The 13,818-nt window shown below is 37.7% G+C and overlaps 1 protein-coding gene across 7 annotated transcripts in view; it reads left to right on the forward strand.

Annotated features, from left to right (window-relative positions):
• The window catches only part of RB1CC1 (RB1 inducible coiled-coil 1), a 101,422-nt gene that overhangs the window by 48,172 nt on the left and 39,432 nt on the right, over nucleotides 1–13,818 (forward strand). For all 7 annotated transcript variants that reach the window (XM_045075794.1, XM_004777522.3, XM_004777524.3 and 4 more), the window contains 3 exons: nucleotides 1,295–1,398; nucleotides 1,900–2,026; nucleotides 2,115–4,015. In XM_045075794.1, the coding sequence (XP_044931729.1) occupies nucleotides 1,295–1,398; nucleotides 1,900–2,026; nucleotides 2,115–4,015 (2,132 nt within the window). The remainder of the gene's footprint in view (nucleotides 1–1,294; nucleotides 1,399–1,899; nucleotides 2,027–2,114; nucleotides 4,016–13,818) is intronic.

Consider the following 13,818-nt stretch of genomic DNA (forward strand, 5'->3'; position numbering starts at 1 on the left):
CTCTTTATCTTTCCCTTCCCTCATTCTCTCCCCATCCCTGCACTTTCTTTTCCTTTTATCCTCTCCTCTTTTCATTCTCTTCACCACCACCACCACCCTCATTTTATTCTTGTGTTTACTAATCAGAATAAGGTGACTCTTCAGGTGGCCTTCACTGAAATCCTGAAAAATAAATGTGTTTTTAAACCAGGATTACTGGGGACCATTCATTTTATTTCATGAGAAACATTGATTCCATGGGTCAGAGAAGTTTGGGAAATGCTGTAAGCTTTTTGTTTGTTTTCTCTTAAGATGCAGTGCTTAGCTATTAAATGTGTTTCTGTACTGCAGGATTTTTAGGCCTTAAATGTATGAATCTTTTAATATCTAAAAATGAGTGATGTAATAGGGTGTCCCACACTCATATATCTAGGACCCCCATTTAATGAAGAGCATCTTGACATCTCTAAATCTGCTTAGGTAGTGATTGAAATGATTAGAGTCACATTAAAAGTTGTATTTCTTGGCAATATTATAAAGAAATGGTAGGACTTACCAGGTAGTTTTTTTTTAAGAAACTGAAATTTACTAAGAGTTTTTTATTTTGGAAAATAATGGAAAGATCAAGTAAAAGGCAAGGAAGGACATGTTACATAGGAAAAAACTTTTTACCATATGAAAACACCAAGGCATCCTAATAAATGATAGGAATAGTCATAGAGCTAAGGCCAGAGAGATCTTCATGGTCTTGTTATAAGTTAAAGAAAAATTTAGGAACAGCCTATATGCTGGTGAAACAAATGGGTTTCTTTGATGTTGACAGGATACTACCCTATTTTTTTTTATTTTTTTTTTAAGATTTTATTTATTTATTTGACAGAGAGAGAGAGAGATCACAAGTAGGCAGAGAGGCAGGCAGAGAGAGGGGGAAGCGGGCTCCCTGCTGAGCAGAGAGCCGGAAGCGGGACTCGATCCCAGGACTCTGAGATCATGACCTGAGCGGAAGGCAGAGCTTAACCCACTGAGCCACCCAGGTGCCCCACTACCCCATTTTTTAAAAGCTGACGAGAAAGGGAGGAACAGCCACAGTACTTGGATCACCAACAGCTATGATCCCCAGTCATTTAAAACTCAGAAAAATAGTATACCGTGTTGGTCATTGAATAGTTCATTTTTATTTTATCCTATTTCTTAAATGTCAGTAGATTTGTAGCATTTTTGCTTCTTTGTTAATATTGAAATTAATCATAGTAAAAATTTATAAATTTGTACTGTATATTTTTTGGGTTTTGTTTTGTTTCATTTTTTTGTACAGACACAGAAGCCTCGAAAGTTTGACTGTGAACTTCCAGATATTTCATTAAAAGATTTACAGTTTCTTCAATCATTTTGTCCTTCAGAAGTTCAGCCACTCCTCAGGTAAATATCATTAGCATTTTTAACTTTAGTACACTTGATCTTAGCCAAAAGGCTGAGAAAGATTATTTTTAACTTTAGTTATCATTTTAAAATACTTTAATTATTTTGGAGCTGTGGAAAGTAGCACTGATAGTCTCAGGAGATGCCATAATATAGAAATATTTTATGATAGACTGATACGCTGCTTTAAGAAGTTTCTAGGGAATATGCAAATGATCAGAAAATGAAGATAAAGGAAATTAGTGCCTTACATGTAATTAATTTTTTTCTAGTAATTATTCTCACTTTGTGTATAGCGTGGGAGATGTCTGATTCATCACTTCAGTGATTATGTCTTAGGTCTAAGCTATTTTTCTGGTGTTGATTAAAAGGGGATGATGGTACTGTTTTGGGGGGGTTTTGTTTTTGTTTTTTTTTTTACATAGATGGAAATATTTGGTTGTAGGCATCCATCTTTTCATTGTGGAATCACAAATCTAATTATATTGCTTTCTGTTCCAGGGTCCCCTTACTTTGTGACTTTGAACCTCTACACCAGCATGTACTTGCTCTACATAATTTGGTAAAAGCAGCACAAAGTTTGGATGAAATGTCACAGACCATTACAGATCTATTGAGTGAACAAAAGGCAAATTAAGTTCTTTCAAATGATTTGTTTCATTAGCGTAAAATATTTGTTGCTAGAGCTCTTTAAGCCTATCCCCTCTCTTTTCCAGGCATCCATGAGTCAGACGTCCCCACAGTCGGCTTCGTCACCAAGGATAGAAAGTGCAACAGGAATTGCAACTACTACCTCACCAAGAACTCCTCCTCCACTCACTGTTCAGGATCCCTTATGTCCTGCAGTATGTCCCTTAGAAGAATTATCTCCAGATAGCATTGATGCACATACATTTGATTTTGAAACTATCCCCCATCCAAACATAGAACAGACTATTCACCAAGTTTCATTAGATTTGGATTCATTAGCAGAAAGCCCTGAATCAGATTTTATGTCTGCCGTAAATGAGTTTGTAATAGAAGAAAATTTGTCATCTCCTAATCCTATAAGTGATCCACAGAGTCCAGAAATGATGGTGGAATCACTTTATTCATCTGTTATCAATGCGATAGACAGTAGAAGGATGCAGGATACAAATGTATGTGGTAAAGAGGATATAGGAGATCATGCTTCTCTAAATGTCCAGTTGGAAAAGTGTCGAGTTGTTGCCCAAGACTCACACTTCAGTATACAAACCATCAAGGAAGACCTTTGCCACTTCAGAACATTTGTACAGAAAGAACAGTGTGACTTCTCAAATTCTTTAAAATGTACAGCACTAGAAATAAGAAACATTATTGAAAAAGTAAAATATTCTTTGGAAATAACACTAAATGAAAAACATCAAAGAGAGCTGCAGTCTTTAAAAAGTGAATACGAAGGCAAACTTGATGCACTTATGAAAGAAAGTGAAGAAAATGAAAACAAAATTAAAAAGCTTAAAGGAGACTTGGTATGCCTTGAGGAGGTTTTACAAAATAAAGATAATGAATTTGCTTTGGTTAAACATGAAAAAGAAGCTGTTATCTGCTTGCAAAATGAAAAGGATCAGAAGTTGTTAGAGATGGAAAATACAATGCACACTCAAAATTGTGAAATTAATGAACTGAAACAGTCACGAGAGATAGTGTTAGAAGAATTAAAGAAGCTCCATGTTGAAAATAATGAGAAGATGCAGTTGTTGCGGACAGAACTTCAGTGTTTAGAGCAAAGTCATCTAAAGGAGTTAGAGGACGCTCTGCGTGTCAGGCACACTCAGGAATTTGAGAAAGTTATGGCAGACCATAAAGTGTCTTTGGAGAAACTAAAAAAGGAAAATCAGCAACAAATCGATCAGATACAAGAGTCTCATGCCACAGTTATCCAAGAGAAAGAACAACAGCTACAGGAATTAAAACTGAAGGTTTCAGATTTGTCTGACATGAGATGTAAGTTAGAGGTTGAACTTGCATTGAAGGAAGCAGAAACTGATGAAATAAAAATTTTGCTGGAAGAATGCAGAACCCAGCAGAAGGAGACCTTAAAATCTCTCCTTGAACAAGAGACAGAAAATTTGAGAACAGAGATAAGTAAACTAAACCAAAGGATTCAGGATAATAATGAAAACTATCAGGTGGGCTTGGCAGAGCTAAGAACTTTAATGACAATTGAAAAAGATCAGTGCATTTCAGAGTTAATTAGTAGACATGAAGAAGAATCTGATATGCTTAAAGCTGAATTAAACAAAGTAACGTCATTGAATCACCAAGCATTTGAAATAGAAAAAAACCTGAAAGGAGAAATAGCTGAACTGCAGAGTAAATTGGGCGCAGAATTGAGTGCTCTTGAAAAACAAAAAGATGAAAAACTCACCCAACAGGAAGAGAAGTATGAAGCCATTATTCAGAAACTTGAGAAAGACAAAGAGAATCTTGTCATGAGCCAGGAACAAGACAGAGAACAGTTAATTCAGAAGCTTAATTGTGAAAAAGAAGAAGCTATTCACACTGCCCTAAAAGAGTTTAAATTGGAGAGAGATGCTGTTGAGAAAGAGTTACTAGAAAAAGTTAAACATCTTGAGAATCAAATAGCAAAGAGGTAAGAATTGCTTTAAAATTTAAAATTAAAATATTGGTGATTCAAATTTTAACTATTTATATAATCACAGTACCTTGATTTACTTCCTTATCATAGGTCAATATAGTAATTGAGATATTTTTATAAACTACAATCTTTTACTTTATATTCATTGTTTCTTATAAACATTTAAAAAATAATAGACTGCATAAGCTCATTAGTGGCTTTTAAAAATAGCTGAGAATCTTGGATTTTCAGAGAAATTATTTTTTGAAAATTTCATATGTTTTGGGCTTCTTTCTTTTTAATTCATTAATTTTCCTTTTTTGGTTTGATGTTTTAACCTAATTTCTTCTGTTGAAAATTACTCTTTACCATTCCTTTTAAATAGCATATGTGTGAAAGATAATAGTTTCATCTGAGTAGTGCTCACTTATTAAAGAGTAAATTCCAAATTGACTAAGTGTTTCTTCACTGTTAGTCCCTTGATATTACAATTTTGGTCATTTCCTCTGTGGTTCAAAAGATAATGTCTTTAAATTCCAGGTTTTATACAGTGATGGTTTTTTGTTTTTTGGTTTTGGGGGTTTTTTTTTTGCATTTTTAATATTGTGACTGATATTACTACCTTTTGATCAGTATTTCTGCTCTTTAAACTTCATTGATGGGCTATATGGCCTAATGACTAACTTCTAGACCATTATCAATTAGTTCTGTCATTAATTCTTCTCAGTGAATATATTTGTAGGTTTGAATACCTTATATACTTTAACCTATTTCTTGCCTCATCACTTTTATAATATCTTGTGATATACTCTGCTGTGTACTTTTCATATACTGGCATTCAGTTAAACCTCCCACTCTGTTTTGAAAGCAAGAACTCTTCATGTATTCTGGGCAGATTGGAGGGTTTAATACAAATGTTTAGAGAGCTGGGGGAGCTAAGATCAAGGGAATGACTGCTGAAAATCAGGAAAGCTCTGGGTGAAATATCAGGAAAATAGATGCTGAACTACCCATCAAAGCTGAGAGTTATTCATGGCTCACTGGAAAATTGCTGTAGCAACCAAGAATCTCTTCAGAGCCCCAGTAATGTGGCTCAGTCTGCAACACAAAAGGGTAGTTCTCAGTTACTTGACAGGAAGCTCCTCTGAAATTTCATCAGGGTGCACCAAGCTTTCGTGCTCTCCAATCTTGTACATATTCTTTTTACTGGCAAACTTGCAGTTACAAGGGGATTCTGGGAAATACACATTTCTGCAGTACAGTACAGATGAGAATCTAAAAGAGGGATGAGAGTGATGGATGGATGGATGATGACAGTCCAGTACTGTATATACCCCATTTCCAACCCAAGGGTCCTTCTTTTTTCATTTACCCATACTGAACTTCCAAATAAAGACACTTGAAATGTCATTCTTTTCGACATGATTCAGCTTGTGTCTTTCATATCTCCTCAGTCTCACCTCTTCCAAAGGAGTTATTCTTCCAAATAACTTATGTCATTGCAACCATCCTAGAACTCTGTTCATTTTTCTTTCTGTACAGACACAGTCTCTGTTTGATATACTGTAGGCTAAATACTGAAATACAGGTTTAATTACAATTGTCACAATACTTACTACATATTGAGATACCAAGAGAAGGTATAAGGATAAAAAAAGAAATTCATCCTTATGTATAGACCTAATCGTGGTAGTCTTTATTTCTATAACTAGTCTCATAACCCTAATAGGTATTTACAGCTTCCTTCTATTTTATTACCTTAAACATTACCTCAGCTGACTTTACTTGACCAGAAGAGACTGCCAATAATGATTCCTCCTGTAATACAGGGACTGTAGTTTCTCATTTGACTGTTTATCAGTGGACATGGAAGTGCCAGGAGATACCCTAGAAAAGCTTCTGACTTCCAGGCATATTCCTCTGCCTTACTGTTTAGGGACAACTGTTTCTCATTGATAATTAAGTTAAATATCAGTATATAACTGCAGCTTCCTTCTTTTTGTGTTGATTCAGTGCTATGATGAGCCGTATGTATCCCTGTGGTAGCTTAAGCTTCCAGGTGAGTGGGACCCTGGTGGTATCTCCTGGTAAAGGAATTCTTCTTGGAGAAACCAAACTGGCACAATCCAAAGTTGTAGGGATGAGAAGCAAAATTTTTGCTGCTGGCTTATTGGAATAATAGTTATTACAATTTTTTTTTCTTGTATTAAATCTTTATTTAAATTCTAGTTAGTTTAACATATGTGTTATTCCAGTTTTTATCATCGGTTCTCCAACCTATATATTCTAACTGTGGGAGAATTAGTTTCACATAGTAATAATCTGATTCAGGGTATGTTCTGCATTCTCTGCTCTAGCCATTCAAAATGACAGGGTACCTGAGTGGCTCATTCGGTTAAGGTCTAACTCTTGATCTCAGCTCAGGTCTTGATCTCAGGATCATGAGTTCAAGCCCTGCATTGGGCTCTACAGTGGGTAGGGAACCCATCTGGTACTGTAATGAATTTTTAATGTTTTGATCCACAGTTTTATCAAACTGGCTGTTTAGTGATTGGCATTTGTAGTAAGATAAGTGATTTCCATGGGTATGTAGCTATAGCTACATATGTTTCACTGTACAATGTAATTCCATGTTTAGAAGCAATTCTAGTAGAATATCATAGCAGTGAATAAGCCTTTTTTGTATGTTCAGGAATGGTAATTTTTGCAGAAATACTGTGGGCATGGAAAGTAATTCTATATGGAGAATAATAGACTGTTAATTGTGAAGATAGATTACTGTTCTCTTTGATAGAAGCAGTCCAGTGTAATCAGCATGCCACCAGGTAGCTGGCTGGTTTCCCAGAGGAGCACTACAATATCAGGGGGCTCAACTGCTAGTTACTAAATACATAGAAGTTCATATTGCTGAGCCTATATGTAACCTCACTTCCTGCCTGTATGGACAGTTGTTCGTCAGCCTTTTGACTAGGACTGATTGATAATCTAGAATGTTCAGGTTGCCCATCTGATTATTAAGAGGTTCCTCACAGTCAGACATAATATATTCAGAGAACTTACATATCCTGTACATTTCAAGAGGCTGGTCCTTATTTCTTTTCCAGAAATCTTCCCACCAGATTTCAATCTAGTTTCTTTAAAGTCTCTCACTATCCACCCAAAGGCTGGCCAGTCTCCATTAATCACTGCAAATCTTTGCCTCTGACCATTTGTCCTCTTTAGTAACTTTAGGTACACTGCTTAACATATTGCCAGTGAGAAGATTCCCCTTCACTACTATTCTTTAGAACCATTTCTCAGTGGGGCTCTAATACCTCAACTATACTTTTGAATAGTGTCAGTATATTTTACAGAATCATGATAAAACCAAGCCTGCCAGGTTTTTTTTTTTTTCACTCAGTCAATGTCAGAATTGTGGTGGAGAGAAAGGAGGCAGTGTAGCAGGAGAAGGCCCCTTGGGAACCTGAAACCTCTTGATCTGTTTATGCCATACTTGTGCCATAATTTGTTTGATCTCATGTATGCCATATCTAACTTGTGATAGTATATTGCCGTGTATACCCAACTTTATGGTTTCATGACCTAGACAGCATTACCTTATGATGGGTAGCTCAGGACACAGTACCTTGGGAGACCATGGTCAGTCTTTCAGTCTCTGCGGACCCAGAGGCAAGCTACTTTACAACAGAAAAATAGTTATGGGGGCGCCTGGTGGCTCAGTGGGTTAAGCCTCTGCCTTTGGCTCAGATCATGATCTCAGGGTTCTGGGATAGAGCCCCACATCAGGTTCTCTGCTCGGCAGGTAGCCTGCTTCCCCCTCTCTCTCTGCCTGCCTCTCTGCCTACTTGTGATCTCTCTGTCGAATAAATAAAATCTTAAAAAAAAAAAAAGAAAAATTAGTTATGCACTTCAAAATTCTAAGGGTCTCAACTGTGATTCTCCTATATGACTTGTCAAAAGTTCTATACGTTATTAATTTCCACTACAGACACTTCAAACATCTTCTGGGAGATGTGGGTCAAAGGGCAAAGCAACTTGCATGTTGCCCTGGACCTTACACAGAATAGGGAATTATTTCATTAATGAGTCTGAGCAGCACACCCAGTTGTACTGTACATTTTGCCTCCAAAATTCAGAGATGATCACCTACAATGTAGTTAGTCCCTTCACCTTAGAGGGGACATCTCATATGATTGGACCACTGAATACTAAGAAATTTCACTGTACTGACAAGCTCCTGAATTTTCATGGTCATTATTGCTCATCCTCTGGCACTCCTTTGTCGTCACTTGGTAGCTGAGGTAGTTGCTACTTCCTATTTACTCGGCCTAAGGAGCATAAATGCCATAAATGTATTGGATTAATATGATATCTTTTCCCCGCCTCCTCTCAGATTAGTATTGATATTTTGAGGAATAGCATGAAGACCAGTATCCCTGCCAACTAGATTTTTCTTAATTTGTATTTATTTTTTTAATTTCTTTTCAGTGTTCCAAAATTCATTGTTTATGCACCACACCCAGTGCTCCATGCAATACGTGCCCTCCATAACACCCCCAACCAGGCTCACCCAACCTCCTCCCCCCTCCAAAACCCTCAGATTATTTTTCAGAGTCCACAGTCTCTCATGGTTTGTCTACCCCTCCAATTTCCCCCAACCCCCTTCTCCTCTCCAGCTCCCCATGTCCTCTGTGTTATTCCTTATGCTCCACAAATAAGCGAAACCATAATTGACTCTCTCTGCTTGATTTATTTCACTCAGCATAATCTTTTGTTGATACAAAAGTTGGATATTCATCCTTTTTGATGGAGGCGTATATATTCCTAGTATATATGGACCACATCTTCTTTATCCATTCGTCCGTTGAAGGGCATCTTGGTTCTTTCCACAGTTTGGAGACTGGCCATTTCTGCTATGAACATTGGGGTACAGATGGTCCTTTTCACTACCTCTGTATCTTTGGGGTAAATACTCAGTAATGCAATTGCAGGGTCATAGGGAAGCTCTATTTTTACTTTCTTAAGGAATCTCCACACTGTTTTCCAAAGTGGCTACACTAACTTGCATTCCCACCAACAGTGTACAAGGGTTCCCTTTTCTCCACATCCTCTCCCAACACATTTCATTTACGGTCTTGTTAATTTTGGCCATTCTAACTGGTATAAGGTGGTTTTGATTTGAATCTCCCTGATGGCCAGTGATGATGAACATTTTTTCATGTGTCTGTTAGCCGTTTGTATGTCCTCATTAGAGAAGTATCTGTTCATGTCTTCTGCCCATTTTTTGACATGATTATCTGTTTTGTGTGCATTGAATACTGGATTTTTTTTTTTTAAAGATTTTATTTATTTATTTGACAGAGAGAAATCACAAGTACACTGAGAGGCAGGCAGAGAGAGAGAGAGGGAAGCAGGCTCCCTGCTGAGCAGAGAGCCTGATGTGGGACTCGATCCCAGGACCCTGAGATCATGACCTGAGCCGAAGGCAGCGGCCTAACCCACTGAGCCACCCAGGCCCCCTGAATACTGGATTTTAACAGAGAACTAGAGAACTGGTATAATCCAGAGATAAGACATTGGAAGTGTGTTGCTGTTGTTGTAGGTAAAATCTAACTGCTGCTTGTGGTCTATACTACTAGAGGTTGCAAACTGCCCTGTGGGAATCCAGCTTATCACTTGTTTTTGTAAATACAGCTCTATTGGAATATACACAGATGCCCGTTCCTTTACCTATTTATTACCTGTGGTTGCTTTTGGAAGAGTTGAGTAGGTATGACAGATGATCTCACTAAAATGTTTACTTTTTCCCTTTAGAAAAAGTTTGTCAGCCTCTAGTATGTATTATGAAGAGGGAAGAAATCATTAAGTCACTAGCTCCATGTCAGGCAGTAATGGCCTTGTTGATTTACTCCAGCAGAGGGGTCATATGTGAAATAAGTTTCCTTGGAGTCACTACCTGATTAAATTTATGAGGATCCATTGCTTATTGTTGTATATTTTCTATAGGACACATAGTTAAGTTGAATAAGAACATTATAAAAATTGCCCTTACATCCTGTGAAATGAGAGACTGTTTTAGAGATTTTACTTGGCTTTTTTATCATAATAGTTCCTTAGTTCCATGAGTAAGGGAACCAACAAGGAGTCTCCAACAATAACTTTTATGTATATCCCACTGGATTCTGGATGTAAAGATGTATTTTATCAATTGTCCATGATAAAGGACCCACTGAACCCAAACCCCATTTATCACTTGGCTATCAGTAATCTCCTGATGGACCACAGTGGTATCAGAACCCCCTCAGAGCCAGTATTCTTTTGTCCCCCAAATGTTGGTTAACTACTTTACCAGAATACACACTAAGCCTGAGATGTGGACACAGGTCCCTATACTAAAGACTATGGAGACAGCATTATAAAACTTTGGCATTGTAGTTGATGACTGACTCAGATGTTGGGGTTAGGTGAGGGGTGATGAAGAGTTTCTTAAGTTTTTTAAGTTTTAATAATCCTTTGTCATCCCTCTTTTGTGGCCCTGTGGATAGCCAGTGCCAAAGATTTTTCTGGGTCAGACCTGATTGCTGCTCTGGCTCTGCTGCTTGTAATAGTACTGCATCATATCTCTGGTTAAGTGCCACTAATGGGCCTCTACCACTCCAGAATACTGTATTCTCATCATAAATTCATTGAATTTCAGTGATTTTTCTCTCCCTCTGCTATCCCTGTCCTGCAGAGTACTACAGAGAAGCTTTTTTTTAAATCAACATATAATGTATTATTTGTTTCAGGGGCACAGGTCTGTAATTCATCAGTCTTACACAGTACACTGCACTCACCACAGCACATACCCTCCCTGATGTCCATCACCCAGCCACCCCATCCTCCCCACCCCTCTACACTCCAGCCACCCTCAGTTTGTTTCTTGAGATGAAGAATCTGTTAGGCTTTGTCTCCCTCTCGCCAACTTCTATCATTTTGTATTTCCCTCTTACTTACATGTAACTAAAAGAGGAATATTTGAATAACTTTCAGATACTTGTGGACATTTCCTTGATACTAAGTCAAAGTCCAATAAATGATTATTTCTTTTTAAATTGTTTTTAATTTTTTTATTAACATATAATGTCTTATTAGTCCCAGGGGTACAGGTCTGTGAATCGCCAGGTTTACACATTTCCCAGCACTCACCATAGCACATACCTTCCCCAGTGTCCGTAACCCCACCACCCTCTTCCTACCCCTCTCCCCACGGCACCTCTCAGTTTGTTTTGTGAGTTTAAGAGTCTCTTATGGTTTGTCTGCCTCCTAATCCCATCTTGTTTCATTTATTCTTTTCCTACTCCCTAAACCCTCTATATTGCATCTCCACTTCTTCATATCAGTGAGATCATATGATAGTTGTCTTTCTCCACTTGCCTTATTTCACTAAGCATAATGCCCTCTAGTTCCATCCACGTTGTCGCAAATAGCAAGATTTGATTTCTTTTGATGGCTGCATAGTGTTCCATTGTATATATATACCACCTCTTCCTTATCAATTCATCTGTTGATGGACATCTAGGTTCTTTCCATAGTTTGGCTATTGTGGACATTGCTGCTATAAACATTCAGGTGCATGTGCCCCCTCAGATCACTACATTTGTATCTTTAGGGTACATACCCAGTAGTGCAATTGCTGTGTCATAGGATAACTCTCTTTTCAACTTTTTGAGGAACCCCCATGCTGTTTTCCAGATTGGTTGCACCAGCTTGGATTCCCACCAAAAGTGTAGGAGGGTTCTCCTTTCTCTACATCCTCACCAGCATCTGTCATTTCCTGACTTGTTAATTTTAGCCATTCTGACTGGTGTGAGGTGGTATCTCATTGTGGTTTTGATTTGTATTTCCCTGATGTCAAGTGATGTGGAGCACGTTTTCTTGTGTCTGTTGGCCGTCTGGATATCTTCTTTGCAGAAGTGTCTGTTCATGTCCTCTGCCCATTTCTTGATTGGATTATTTGTTATTTAGGTGTTGAGTTTGAGAAGTTCTTTGGATATTAGCCCTTTACCTGATTTATTGTTTGCAAATATCTTCTCCCATTCTGTCAATTGTCCTTTGGTTTTGTTAACTGTTTATTTTGCAGCGCAAAAGCTTTTGATCTTGATGAAATCCCAATAGTTCATTTTTGCCCTTGCTTCCCTTGCCTTTGGTGATGTTCCTAGGAAGAAGTTGCTGCGGCTGAGATAGAAGAACTTGCTGCCTGTGTTCTCCTCAGGAATTTTGATGGATTCCTTTTTCACATTGAGGTCCATCCATTTTGAGTCTGTTTTCGTGTGTGGTGTAAGAAAATGGTCCAGTTTCATTTTTCTGTATGTGACTGTCCAATTTTCCCAACACCATTTGTTGAAGAGACTGTCTTTTTTCCATTAGACATTCTTTCCTGCATTATCAAAGATGAGTTGACCATAGAGTTGAGGGTCTATTTCTGGGCTCTCTATTCTGTTCCATTGATCTATGTGTCTGTTTTTCTGACAGCCATACTGTCTTGATGATGACAGCTTTGGAATAGAGCTTGAAGTCTGGAATTGTGATGCCAACAACTTTGACTTTCTTTTTCAATATTCCTCTGGCTATTCAAGGTCTTTTATGGTTCCATATAAATTTTAGGATTATTTGTTCCATTTCTTTAGAAAAAATGGATGGGATTTTGATAGGGATTGCCTTAAATGTGTAGATAGCTTTAGGAAGCATAGACATTTTCACAATATTTGTTCTTCAAATCCACGAATATGGATCATTTTTCCATTTCTTTGTGTCTTCCCCAACTTATTTCATGAGTACTTTATAGTTTTCTGAGTACAGAGTCTTTGTCTCTTTGGTTATTAGGTTTATTCCTAGGTGTCTCATGGTTTTGGGTGCAATTGTAAATGGAATCGACTCCTTAATTTCTCTTTCATCTATCTTGTTGTTGGTATAAAGAAATGCAACTGATTTCTGTACATTGATTTTATATCCTGAGACTTTACTGAATTCCTATACAAGTTCTAGCAGATTTGGAGTGGACTCTTTTGGGTTTTCCACGTATAGTATCATATCATCTGCAAAGAGTGAGGGTTTGACTTAATAATGGACATCCCTGCCATGTTCCTGACCTTAGCAGAAAAGCTCTCAGTTTTTCTCCATTGAGAATGATATTTGCGGTGGGTTTTTCATAGATGGCTTTGATAATATTGAGGTATGTACCCTCTATCCCTACACTTTGAAAAGTTTTGATCAGGAAGGGACGCTGCACTTTGTCAAATGCTTTTTCAGCATCTATTGAGAGTATCATATAGTTCTTGTTCTTTCTTTTATTGATGTATTGTATCACATTGATTGATTTGCGGATGTTGAACCAACCTTGTAGCCCAGGAATAAATCCCAGTTGGTTGTGGTGAATAACCCTTTTAATGTACTGTTGGACCCTATTGGCTAGTATTTTGGTGAGAATTTTCGCATCTGTGTTCATCAAGGATATTGGCCTGCAATTGTCTTTTTTGATGGAGTCTTTGTCTGGTTTGGGGATCAAGGTAATACGGGCCTCATAAAAGGAGTTTGGAAGTTTTCCTTCCATCTCTATGATTTAGAACAGTTTCAGGACAATAGGAATTAATTCTTCTTTAAATGTTTGATAGAATTCCCCTGGGAAGCCATCTGGCCCTGGGCTCTTGTTTGTTGGGGGATTTTTGATGACTGTTTCAATCTCCTTACTGGTTATGGGTCTGTTCAGGTGTCTTATTAATTCTTCAAAAAAACAGCTTCTAGTTTCGTTGATTTGTTCTGTTTTCTTGTTGTTGGTG

Source organism: Mustela putorius, unplaced genomic scaffold, assembly GCF_011764305.1.
Source record: "Mustela putorius furo isolate JIRA1106 unplaced genomic scaffold, ASM1176430v1.1 tig00000151_pilon_pilon_pilon, whole genome shotgun sequence".
Taxonomy (NCBI): domain Eukaryota; kingdom Metazoa; phylum Chordata; class Mammalia; order Carnivora; family Mustelidae; genus Mustela; species Mustela putorius.